Source organism: Piliocolobus tephrosceles, chromosome 5 (assembly GCF_002776525.5).
Source record: "Piliocolobus tephrosceles isolate RC106 chromosome 5, ASM277652v3, whole genome shotgun sequence".
Lineage (NCBI taxonomy): Eukaryota > Metazoa > Chordata > Mammalia > Primates > Cercopithecidae > Piliocolobus > Piliocolobus tephrosceles.
In genome coordinates this window covers 107,795,582-107,809,788 of record NC_045438.1, presented here as the reverse complement: position 1 = coordinate 107,809,788, position 14,207 = coordinate 107,795,582, and the positions used below count along the sequence as shown (strand labels likewise).

General features: G+C 35.1%; 1 protein-coding gene across 1 annotated transcript in view; it reads right to left on the bottom strand.

The window, feature by feature from the left end:
• Window positions 1–14,207, bottom strand: part of EYS (eyes shut homolog) — a 1,801,461-nt gene that overhangs the window by 662,313 nt on the left and 1,124,941 nt on the right. Inside the window, exon 24 of the mRNA XM_026455461.1 lies at window positions 8,920–9,070. Coding sequence (XP_026311246.1) covers window positions 8,920–9,070 — 151 coding nt within the window. The remainder of the gene's footprint in view (window positions 1–8,919; window positions 9,071–14,207) is intronic.

Below are 14,207 nucleotides of genomic sequence, written 5' to 3'. Positions count from 1 at the left end.
TAATCACCTCATGTATAATAGCTGGAGGAAACCACTTGGCCCTTTATCTGATTTCTTTTCATTTATAGCCTCATCACTTTTCAAACTCAATACTGATACTGCTCAAAGCTGAGTGATGTACTGACATTTTTTCACAGAAAAATAAGTTTCAGAAATCTTCAGTATCCCCATACTACTAATTTTAGTAAAACATTACTATTTTATACACTTTATGTGAAATATAAAGTCAGACACAATTTTCCCATATTGCCTCACAAAATTATAAAACCAAAACTATTTGAATAGTTAAATAGAAACAAGTCCACAAAGTCTTAAAATTGAAGTTGGAATATTTAACTTAATGTAATTACTGGTATGAATCTGGTAATATTAAATTGCTATACACCAAATAATTTTAGCACTGATTGTTATAATACAGACACTTTAAAAAATAAAGATTACGGCCAGGTAGGGTGGCTTATGCCTATAACCCCAGCACTTTGGGAGGCTGAGGCGGGTGGATCATGAAGTCCGGAGGAGTTCGAGACCAGTCTTGCAACTATGGCGAAACCCCGTCTCTATTAAAAATACAAAAATTAGCCAGGAGTGGTGGCAGGTGCCTATAATCCCAGCCACTCAGGAGGCTGAGGCGGGAGAATTGATTGAACCCAGGAGGCAGAGGTTGCAGTGACCCAAGATCGTGCCACTGCACTCCAGCCTGGGTGACAGAGCAAGATTCCATCCTTCATCTCAGGAAAAAAAAAAAAAAAAGATTACAATACAGATATTACATATATAGCACTCACAGGTGTATATGCATACAAATATATAATGGATATAAGGATATGAGTATTTTAAAGACTAGTAATAAAATGAGCATGCATGTACTCTCTACCTAGTTAGTATAAGGCATTATGAGCAATGGTGATATCTGCTTTGAGCCTTAAAAACTACTCTTTGATCTCACTTTCATTCCTATGTGGTTATCCCTGTACTGATTTCTGAGTTTCCTAGTCCTTTATTTCTTTATAATCTACCAAATATACATACATACATATATATACACATACATACAAAAATATATCAGAGATTATATATTGTTTAGGTTCTCCTATTTGGGGAATTTATATAATGGGGATATTTGTTTATGACTTTCTTTTTTTCTCTTCCACGTTACTTTATTGAGATGTAGTTGTGTTGATGTGTACAGGTGAGAGTCACTGATTTTCACTACTGCCTATGTTTTTGGTGTATACAGTATACATACCACTGTAAGTGGATGTTATTGTTATTTTTACTTTTTATATTACAAAGATTTTTGTTATGAACCTTCCAGTACCATGTCTCCTTATATATACATCAAATAATTTCACCTAAACAGGAAAATTTTGTTGTTTTGAATATGTACATCTTCAACTTTTTAAGTGATGCCAGATGGCTTTTTAATGCAGATTTAGAAAAACTATATATGTATTAAACTTTTCCCTGCAGTTGCAATTTGCATACTTATCAGTTGACAGTAAGTAAATTCAGCTCAAATGTCCCCCTTTTGTCAGGGCAAAGCATTAGTTCTTAAAAGAATACAGATGGTGTTCCTTTACTCATCAACATAGGCTTAACTAGATGTGGTCATTTCTTTTATAAGTGTATCAATAATACCCATATCAAAGAATCCAATGGATGCCTTTCAGCCCTTATTCTATTTTGTTTTTTTGATTTTTAGTTTAAGTTCTGGCCCTTATTCTTGCTGGACTTCACTGTAGCACGACTGAACAGCCCCTCCTCCTCAAAACTTTGTTCCTCTGGCTTTAATGATAATAATTTTCTCGACTATGTACTTGCCCCTCTGCCTATTTTTCTGCCTGATATTGAATTAATTTCTTGTTAAATGTCACATTTCCTCAGGACTTTGTTCTGGGCCTTCCTATCTCATTCTCTTCACTCTCTCCTGAGATTGTTATGTCATCTGGCCTCACATGGTTAAATACTACAGCCTGAGAACTTCCTGAATCATGAATATAAGTATGAACTTGGTAACTTTCCCTACAAGCCTCAGAAACATCTCAAACTTAAAAGTGTCCAAACTAATTATCTTGTCATTCTCCCCTAAATATTTTCTTCTCAATCTTCCCCCATCTTACTGATGACCCTCACCTCCATTTAGTTGCTTAATCCAGAAGTCTGAGGCTGATGCTTGACATCTCCTTCTCACATGTTCATAGGTTTATATGTGCAAACATACAATTTATTTCTGCATGTTCTGATAAGATTAAATAATTAGGGTGATATAAATACAGTGGTACATCTAAACCAGAGAGTGCTTGAATAGAGGAAACTATGATTAAATGAATGGAGGCTGTTTCAAACTAGAAGCACATACAAATGGAGAGATCAAACAGAGGTCCAAAGGATGTTGAAAACACACAGATTAATAGAGAGTCTTGAGTGGAGACAGATTCAGGGACAGGTCCTTCCAGATTACTGGCACTCAAGAGTTTTCTAAGGAAAGGAAGATACAGATGCAGAGCTGAAAAAAAGATGCATCAGAGTAAAAAATGGAAGAGTGGTAGGTGGGAAAAAGTGGAGTGGTGGGAAAAGAGGTTTCCTTCTGTTGGAGGAGTCAGTTTCTGCTGCTCCAGGGAGTGGAGTCCAATCCATGGTGTATTATTGTCTCACTAAGAAAGGCAAGGCCTGGCCGGGCAAGGTGGCTCATGCTTGTAATCCTAGCTATTTGGGAGGCTGAGGTGGATGGATCACTTGAGCTCCGGAGTTTGAGACAAGCCTGGGCGACATGGAAAAACCCATATCTACAAAATATAAAAATTAAATTAAAATAGCAGGGCATGGTGGTACGTGCCTGTAGTCCCAGCTACTAGGGGGACTGAGGTGGGGAGATTGTTTGAGCCCAGGAGGTCGAGGCTGCAGTGAGCCGAGATTGCACCACTGCACTTCAGCCTGGGTGACAAAATTGAGAACCTGCCTCAAAACAAACAAACAAACAAACAAACAAAACAAGGCGGGTCCTCGTGTAGGAATAAATTGTAAATTGAAAATGAGTCTTATACATGCAAGGAATGGGAAATAATTCTTATTGGATGAGTCCGCATCTGATAATGTGTTGACTTGTGATTAAGTGCTCTCAGCAGAACAGATACCAGACGCCGGAGTCCAAATGGTAGTCCAGCAGAATAAGCAGATGGGTGAATGAATGAATCATTTACCACATAACCTCTAGAAGGAGCAATGGATTGTAAAACATGCCAGTGAAACCTTGATGTCTCTATTACTTTGCTTATGTTTATCAGAGGTTTGGGCTTATTTTCACCAGTAAGTGGACCCCTATAAATGGCTCTTTAAGAGACATATTTATTGTGCAGTGATTGTCTTTTTACACATTGTTGGACAGAAAATGAGGACAGGGTAATGATTAACTTTTATCCCTATAATTTACAAAACCCAAAAGTGTTAAATGTTGTTAACTTTCTTGATTTCTTCAACGATGTGTTTTAATTTTTTCTAATTATTTAATGTCCACTAGAAAAGCGTCTTTGAAGAGCTCAAAAAGGTTGGCAAGCATTCTTTTATAGAATATCAAACACATTTAGTGAGGTGCCATTAGATACATACAATGTCTCCAGCTTGATAAGCTGGGACAAGTAATATAAGCAACCCACATTTTCTACAGTAACTGAAGTGGTTTCTGTTTTCTTTTGTTCTTCAGGAATCTCTCACAAATCCTTAAAGAGAATCCTGTTTTTATGTTTTAGACTATTAATTAAATAGTAATTTATTTTGGCTAAACGATTTTGATGGCTAGTGATTGACAGGCCTTTTTATAAAAGTGAATGTAGCAAACTAATTATTGACTTTGTAAGTCAATGTCTTGAATACACATGAAGTGCATAACACTTATCTGCTTTACCAGTGTCTTTATTTCTAAATGGAATCGCTAGAAAGTTTTAAAAAATTAAATTATTAAACTTCTTTACTATGTTGAAGTTATAAATTAATTTGAAAATTAAGATGAATGTTTAGATTTTTGGAGTCAGTCACTAATTCTTCAAAAATTCCAGTCCAATATAATAGTCCATGCCATCACACATCCGTTTTTAATCCTAGTGACTTACTGCATCTGAAAACAAGATAGCATCTTTCTAGATTTTATAATATCAACTTCTGCATATGTAAAAAAATCTAATTGATTAACAATATTTATTTCTTTCCATAATTATTTTATTTCCTCTCATATTTAGCAAAGAGAATAACTGGTACCATCTGCATTTACTAGGAATTAAGCTTTGGCGTCCTTAACTAACTTGGACCCAAAAGCAAGAGTCCATGCACTGAAAAGTGTAAGCAATTAAAGAACTACCAAGGAAAGTGTTTTTCTACCACCAGAGAGAGGGCATTTACTCTCAGACCTTGAAAGTTATCATCATTTATGGTCATCAGGGGAAGCAGAGTTTTTCACACCCCAGGCACAAAATTGAAAGTGTCTAACTGTTTCATTCTCTTCTCACATACTGAGCTCTGGGTTATTTTGTTAAAGGAAGCATTAAACAACCTGTCAGCACACATACATTGGATTAGGGACTTTTATCATATGGAGGGGCTCTGGCCAGTTCAGAAAGACATTATTGGAAACTTAGAGGTGAGAGCATAAATGTAACTGAACACTTTTTGGCTCAAGGAATCAACTATCGTTCTTTTCCTTAGTGTTTTATATTACAAACCTGTTGTTTTTAATTTTCTGAGCACTAACAACCCACTGTGCTTAAACAGCTCTTAATCAGAACACAATGATTAGATAGTTAGAGCCTGCATGATGCTTAGATATTCAGAGGAGTTGTATTGCCCAGAAACAGGTTCAGAAGGCTGAATTTCTTATCTTTCTTTTTCTGATTCATCATATGAGTTCTCTTTAAGTTCTCTTTAAGTTTTATCATCTAGATACCTTTTTTTCTTTTTTTTTTTTTTTTTTTTTGAGACAGAGTCTCGCTCTGTCACCCAGGCTGGAGTGCAGTGGTGCGATCTCGGCTCACTGCAAGCTCCGCCTCCTGGGTTCGCGCTATTCTCCTGCCTCCTCAGCCTCCCGAGTAGTTGGGACTACAGGCACCTACCACCAATCCCGGCTAATTTTTTGCATTTTTAGTAGAGAGGGGGGTTTCACCGTGTTAGCCAGGATAGTCTCGACCTCCTGACCTCGTGATCTGCCCGCCTTGGCCTCCCAAAGTGCTGGGATTACAGGCGTGAGCCACTGAGCCTGGCCTATCATCTAGATACATTTTATAGTTTGTATCAGTCATCTGGTATATAGCAATATAAGTGTATGTCTCACATATTCTAGCACACACACATACACACATAGTTACTGTGACACTGTAACAGTATAAGAAAAGAATAAAAAAAGCAATGAGGGGCTGACATAAAATCTTTCAACTACAGCATATTTAACAAGGAGGGAAAACCTGCTTAGCTAGCTGCCTTTTTAATTTCAAGGTAAATTTATTGGTCCAAATACTGAATGGTCCTCCAAATTTGATTATAACAAATGTCCAGATGCCTTACATCACAGGATGAATGTCAAGTTTTTTAGTGAGATAATCCTTTAGTAAAGGCCTATGTTTCAGATAAGGTTTTAGGAGAAAAAGTCTTTAGAAATATAGTCAATTGCTATTATCATCTCTCTGAAATTTCAAAACTCTGTCCTCCATTACATAACAACCTCTCTGCCTTATTAACAAGCTTCTAGAGAAATAACCTAAAACCACTCTGTTGCTTCTTCCAGCTCATTTATTCTTCCTCACAATATTACAATTTGATTTTTGTTAACATTTTTCTTCAGAAACTGGTGGTTGACCTTTTGTAACATTGGTGTTCAATAGATGCTTCCTTTGGAAACTATTTCTATCTTTGGTTCTTGTGACATCTTTTTCCTTTGTCTACTGCCAGCCTCTCTATTCCTTAACTAATTTGGCGTGTACCTTTCTTAGCCTAGTTCTTGATTGCTGATTCCCAATTCTCAGCCCTCTTTTATCTTAATCTTCAAAATCAATTCAATCAGTTATTGTGGCTTCCACTATCTCCTGTGCAGACTCCCACAGCCATATGTTAATGATCTTTTGTGAACCGAAGGTCCATATTTCAAATGACTCGTGCATCACAACATTCCACTAATAGGAATGATATTCAGCAGGAACACACAACGGACTGATGGATTTGTGGTGATGGCAAGCCAGTTGTTAAAGATTTGAAAATCACACACCGGGGCCTATCATGGGGAGGGGGGAGGGGGGAGGGATTGCATTGGGAGTTATACCTGATATAAATGATGAATTGATGGGTGCTGACGAGTTGATGGGTGCAGCACACCAACATGGTACATGTATACATATGTAACAAACCTGCACGTTATGCACATGTACCCTAGAACTTAAAGTATAATAAAAATAAAATAAAATAAAAAATAAAATAAAATAAAATAAAAAGAAAATAATTTCTGCCCCAAAGCGACTGTATTAGTCTGTTCTCACATTGCTAATAAAGACATACCCAAGACTGGATAATTTATAAAGGAAAGAGGTTTAATTGACTCACAGTTCCACATGACTAGTGAGGCCTCACAATCACAGTGGAAGGCAAATGTGGAGAAAAGTCATGTCTTACATGACATCAGGCAAGAGCTTGTGCAGGGGAACCCTCATTTATAAAACCATCAGATCTCCTGAGACTTATTCACTACCAGGAGAACAGTATGCGGGAAACTACCCTCATGATTCAATTATCTCCACCTGGCCCCACCCTTGACACATGGAGATTATTACAACTCAAGCTGAGATTTAGGTAGGGACACAGCCAAAGCATATCACCAACTCAAATGCAATGATGAACCCGCCATTTTCCCTATAAATAATCCTAGATTCATTCCCCATTTTGAGAAAGACACTATAAATTCTATGGTTACATAAGCCAACCTGGTCATTAAAATTCCAAACCTTCTATATTTTTTTAACCAATAATTATTTTTAAGTTCAATAGCATTCATAGTTATTCTCCCGCCCTTATTGCCAAAATATCTTTTTTGTTTAATTATTCTGAGTAAACCTGACTTTGCCATTTCTTACAATGTAGTCCTAACCCCTCCAGTTGTACACTTCAGTTGCTATCAGAGTGAATATAGCATGATAACAATTCCTACCCAAACTTCTTAAGTGGCTCCCCCATTTAAGAAGTATGTAATGTATTGTATGGCATCAATATGGAAATATATACTATTTTGCATTTTACATAGGATTCATTATTCTCTGGCTCCCACTCACCTATCCAAAATCAAGTCTTCTTTCTGCTTACTTCATATCAAACTCCATGTCTACATAAGAATAAATTATGTCTACTCCACTTCCCCCTCCCTCAGGCCCTTCCATTACCTAAGCCTGTGTATATGTAATATTGCCTCTGTCTGCAATGACAGCCTACATATTATTTACCAAGCAGACACTTGATCTTTCTTCAAATCTCTAATTACAAACTCCCCTACTTCTTCAGGGAGATCAGAAGACATCTTTTTCTATCTTTCTATTTGCTTCTGCATGTGTTTATATTTATAAGAAAGTAAATGCTCAGCTATATTTATATTCAGATGTAGCTAACTGAGTCTTGAGAAATTATACTCAATTAATGTATACTCAGTTAAATTTGGTTCCACATTGAAATTTATCTTTTATTTGGAAAAATATAGTTATGAAAGAAGAGGACAAATGTAAATTATTAAAAGTTGTATTCATGTTTCTTTCATTCTTTAACTGAGATTTCTATTTAAAAGCCGTTCATTGAGCTCCAACTATGTGACAGGAACTGTCCTTGCCTTGGTGTATAAAAAAGTAAACAAAACATATTTTTTACTATTATGGAGCTTATAGAATGGTTTTATTTATGAAAAACTCAATGAAGCACATTAATGTTATAGAAAAAGTCACATATATCTGTTTAATGATCAATAAATATATTGCTAATGGAGTAAATCTGAATCTATATCTCTGCATGTTTACAGATACAGAATTATCTTATTTCATTAAAAGCATATGTATCACATCGAATATGCTTGTGAATTTTGTTTCAAGTATATTTTTGTTTTATTTTATCTTGTATATTATGGAGTCATGATATTTATAGTAAGTAGATGTATGTGTATCAGTTTGCATTATTTGTGGGACTTTGAAACAATAGCATTTTATATTTCCAGTAATATAAAAATAGCATGTTCAAATAGGTAAAGCGCAATGGTAAATATAATAAGGGAAAAGATTAACAAATGTAATAAGCTACTAGTATACTTAACAATCTTAAAATTTTAAAGCAATTTGCTGCAATGACATAAAATGGAACCAAATAATAGCATTTAAGTCAGCTTTCAAGCTATTTTCGTAAAATATAGCTTAATAACGAAGACAATAAGCTAATTATCTAAATGGAAATTTAGAGAGTGGGCTGGCATGTGCGCCAAACTCTGTAATAAACATTCCCACATTTTAGCAATCTCATATAAAACAGAGACTGGGGATGGTCTTCCAATTCCATTTCTCATACTATATTTTTGGTGTGTTATTAAGGAAATCCATTGAAATATCCAGTGAAAATCACTATCTTAGTGGTGTATGAATCACACATGCTAAATCATATTAAGAAATGTAATACACATACTATAGCCATAAGATGGAAAAACAAACTGACATTGGAGCAATTTTTAAATGAGAACAGTAAACTTCTATTATACTTTGGTATGATAGATAAAAATGTATGTTAGATGTTAGCAGAATCACTCAAAAACTTTTTTGAAACCATGCAGATGACCCCACTAGCCAGAAAATATTTCCAAAGATTTTCTTTTTCATTTTTCAATATGATGACATAATTAATATTTTAAAACATCTATAGAAATACCTGGATTTTCCCATGAAGGTCTGGCAATCCACCAATAAAGACAGATCCTGATTTTGGTAGGGGTTTTCCAAGTACATGATTGATAGATTCGCATGTTTGTGTATTCCTCCCTAGAATAGTCAGTTCAGCTTTACATGGATCCAATTCTTGCCTGTAACCATTTAAGAAAGAAATGTATGGTTTTATCATGAGTCATATAAACATTTGTGTGATGAATTAATTAAGCTATTATCAAAAGAATAATTTAAGTAAACAGATTATTTCACAATAAAACAAAGCCAGAAGTAGATTAATCTGTTATACATTAGAAATCCTTAATGCTTTAAGTACATAAATACAAAGTTACAGTTTGACAAAACAACAAATTATAGCAATCAACTAATGAAATAAATAAATCCTGATAAACAGATCTTTCTCAATTGTAACTGAAACAATTATGGATTATAATATTCCATTTTAGCTTTTCACATTGTTAAATGTTCTGTATGAGTAAAAAATATTAAAAAGAATCAAATTTCAATGTAGTCATACAATGTATAGTATATATTTAAGTGGAAAATAGATGTATTGCAGACAGTAATTAGTTGTAGAAATATAAATTATATCAACAAGCAAAGCACGGAAAAATTAACAAATGAATAAATCAAATATAACCTAATCAGGAAGATCAGAGTAATAATTTCCGTATGCCCATTCTTTTAGAAAGATGAAAAAGACAAAATACTTTGTCAATACTTTAACATGTAGATATGCATGTGTCATTTACTCTAGCCACATGTTTAACAAACTGTTTATTTCAGAGGTTGACAAACTATACCCTTAGGCAAATCTTGCCTGCCATCTCTAAGTAAATAAAGTTTAATTGGCACACAGCCACATGTTTATTTACATATAGTCTATGGGTTTTTTAATAACAGAATTGAATAATTGAAACAAAAGGCCAAAAATATTTACAATCTAACCCTTTTAGGAAAAGTTGGTAGATCCACTACCTATTCACCAAGCAAGCTTTATCATAATCCTTTTCAAAATAATAGTACACATATAATAAAAGATAACCTACATAGCATCCAACTATCAATGTCTTTCTATTCCATGCATATGTGACATTCTGGTTTTCATATATTTATACTGAATTATGGCATACATAATAAAGAGGGTAAAGGACAAAGCTGTATAAAATGTTATATTGTGAACATATTCAAGTAACCACTACCTAGGACAAAAGGCACAAAGTTACAACCTAGACCACCCCACCCCAACATACACACATATGCATACATATGCACAGACATGCACACATATTCACTCTCTCTCTCACAACTCCTCTATCTTAATTCAACATCATGTTTTTGAGATATATATTTTTGAATTGAATAGTTTATTTATTTTCAAGATATATAATCAGACACTTTACAAATTATTCTAATGTTGGTATACTGTGAAATTTAAAATTTTTTGAGCTATGAATAGTGCTGCTATAGACCTGCTTGTATATATTGTTTCATGTGCAGAAATGTGCATTTCTGTTGAGCATTTAACAAAAAAGTACTTAGAGTTCTACGTTCAGTATATGTGCTCTACTGGTTATATATTTTGCAAGGATTTTCTTTTTACTTTTGGTGTCTTACAATTTTACTTTTTTCATGGTGCTTTTTAATAATCAGTAGTTTTTCATCTTAATTTATATCAATTGATCAATCTTTTCCTTAATAATTAGTATTTTGTTGTTGTTCCTGACTTACTCCATTTCTGAAAACATGTTTTACTATTGACATTTAGATCTATAATCCACCTGAGATTGGTTTTTATATAGTCCCAAGTATGTATCAGTTTTTATTTTTTCTTTACGGAAATCCAATTGACTTCATAACATGGAGAATGGAAGAAAACTATCCATTCTCCACTGTTCTACAGTATCGCTTCTGTCATAAATCATGCCCACATATATGTAGGTGTGTTTCTAGACTCTCTTTTCTGTTCCACTGGTCAATTTTTCTGTCTTTGTACCTTAAGACTTACTCTAAAAGTACAATATTTAATACACAGTAGAGTAAGCCATCCTACTTCATTTTTTCCCCTTAACATTGTTTCGGCTGTAAGGTCTGTGTATGTGTGTGTGTGTGTGTGTGTGTGTGTGTATGTGGGTGTGTGTGCACGCATGGGTGTGCGTGTGCGTGTGTGTTCGTGGGCTCTCTCTCTTTTATTGGTTCATATTTTTACCTTCGTGTCAGTATTACACTGACTGATACTGATACTGCCTAAGGCTAACACTTTGTAAGTCTAGATATTTTGTATAGTAAATTATTTTACTTTGCTCAGTTTTTTTTTTAATTGAGACAATTAAATATCCTTTTCTTTCTCTCAAGTGTGATGAATTATGTTTGCTGGCTTTCAAAAGTTTGGGTGTATTCTTGGAGTAAGTTTAACTTGGTTATGACATAACGGCTTTCTTATATAATGCTGGATTCACTTTTCCATCTATTAAGGAATTTTTACATACAGTTAATAAGGGATAGACCTTTCAATTTCTTTTAATATTTTTTATTATACTTTAAGTTCTAGGGTACGTGTGCACAATGTACAGGTTTGTTACATATGTATACATGTGCCATGTTGGTGTGCTGCATCCATTAACTCGTCATTTACACTAGGTATATCTCCTAATGCTATCCCTCTCCCCGCCCCCCACCCCACAACAGGCCCCAATGTGTGATGTTCCACTTCCTGTGTCCAAGTGTTCTTATTGTTCAATTCCCACCTATGAGTGAGAACATGCGGTGTTTGTTTTTTTGTACTTGTGATAGTTTGCTGAGAATGATGGTTTCCAGCTGCATCCATGTCCCTACAAAGGACATGAACTCATCATTTTTTATGGCTGCATAGTATTCCATGGTGTATATGTGCCACATTTTCTTAATCCAGTCTATCATTGATGGACATTTGGGTTGGTTCCAAGTCTTTGCTATTGTGAATAATGCCTCAGTAAACATATGTGTGCACGTGTCTTTATAGCAGCATGATTTACAATCCTTTGGGTATATACCCAGTAATGGCATGGCTGGGTCAAATGGTATTTCTAGTTCTAGATCCTTGTGGAATCACCACACTGCCTTCCACAATGGTTCAACTAGTATACAGTCCCACCAACAGTGTGAAAGTGTTCCTATTTCTCCACATCCTCTCCAGCACCTGTTGTTTCCTGACTTTTTAACGATCGCCATTCTAACTGGAGATGGTATCTCATTGTGGTTTTGATTTACATTTCTCTGATGTCCAGTGATGATGAGCACTTTTTCATGTGTCTGTTGGTTGCAAAAACGTCTTCTTTTGAGAACTGTCTGTTCATATCCTTTGCCCACTTGTTGATGGTTTTTTTTTTTTTTTTTTCTTGGAAATTTGTTTGAGTTCTTTGTAGATTCTGGATATTAGCCCTTTGTCAGATGAATGGATTGCCAAATTTATCTCCCATTCTGTAGGCTGCCTGTTCACTTTGATGGTAGTTTCTTTTATTGTGCAGAAGTTATTTAGTTTAATTAGATCCCATTTGTAAATTTTGACTTTTGTTGCCATTGCTTTTGGTGTTTTAGATATGAAGGCCTTGCCCATGCCTATGTCCTGAATGGTATTGCCTAGGTTTTCTTCTAGGGTTTTTATGGTTTTAGGTCTAACATTTAAGTCTTTAATCCATCTTGAATTAATTTTTGTATAATGTGTAAGGAAGTGATCCAGTTTCAGCTTTCTACATATGGCTAGCCAGATTTCCCAGCACCATTTATTAAATAGGGAATCCTTTCCCCATTTCTTGCTTTTGCCAGGTTTGACAAATATCAGATAGTTGTAGATGTGTGGTATTATTTCTGCAGGCTCTATTCTGTTCCATTGGTCTATATCTCTGTTTTGGTTTCTGTACCATGTTGTTTTGGTTACCGTAGCCTTGTAGTATAGTTTGAAATCAGGTAGTGTGATGCCTCCAGCTTTGTTCTTTTGGCTTAGGATTGACTTGGCAATGCAGATTCTTTTTTTGGTTCCATATGAACTTTAAAGTAGTTGTTTCCAATTCTGTGAAGAAAGTCACTGGTAACTTGATGGGGATGGCACTGAATCTATAAATAACCTTGGGCAGTATGGCCATTTTCACAATATTGATTCTTCCTATCCATGAGCATGTAATGTTCTTCCATGTGTTTGTATCCTCTTTTATTTCCTTGAGCAGTGGTTTGTAGTTCTCCTTGAAGAGGTCCTTCACATCCATTGTAAGTTAGATTCCTAGGTATTTTATTCTCTTTGAGTGAACTCATGATTGGGCTCTCTGCTTGTCTGTTATTTGTGTATAAGAATGCTTGTGATTTTTGCACATCAATTTTGTATCTTGAGACTTTGCTGAAGTTGCTTATCAGCTTAAGGAGATTTTGGGCTGAGACAATGCATATACGATCATGTCATCTGCAAACAGGGACAATTTGACTTCCTCTTTTCCTAATTGAATATCCTTTATTTCTTTCTCTTGCCTGTTTGCCCTGGTCAGCACTTCCAACACTACATTGCATAGGAGTGGTGAAAGAGGGCATCCCTGTTTCATGCCAGTTTTCAAAGGGAGTGCTTCCAGTTTTTGCCCATTCAGTATGATATTGGCTGTGGATTTGTCATAAACAGCTCTTATTATTTTGAGATGTGTACAATCAATACCTAATTTATTGAGAGTTTTTAGCATGAAGAGCTGTTGAATTTTGTCAAAAGCCTTTTCTGCATCTATTGAGATAATCATGTGGTTTTTGTCTTTGGTTCTGTTTATATGCTGGATTCTGTTTATTGATTTGCATATGTTGAACCAGCCTTGCATCCCAGGGATGAAGCCCACTTGATCATGGTGGATAAGCTTTTTGATGTGCAGCTGGATTCGGTTTACCGATTTTTTTTAATATTATTATTATTATTATTATTATTATTATTATTATTATACTTTAAGTTCTAGGGTACATGTGCATAACATGCAGGTATTTTATGCCAGTATTTTATTGAGGATTTTTGCATCGATGTTCATCAGGGATATTAGTCTAAAATTCTCTTTTTTTGTTGTGTCTCTGCCAGACTTTGATATCAGGATGATGCTGGCCTCATAAAGTGAGTTAAGGTGTATTCCCTCTTTTTCTATTGATTGGAATAGTTTCAGAAGGAATGGTACCAGCTCTTCCTTGTGGCTCTGGTAGAATTCGTCTGTGAATCCGTCTGGTCCTGGACATTTTTTGGTTGGTAGTCTATTAATTATTGCCTCAATTTCAGAGCCT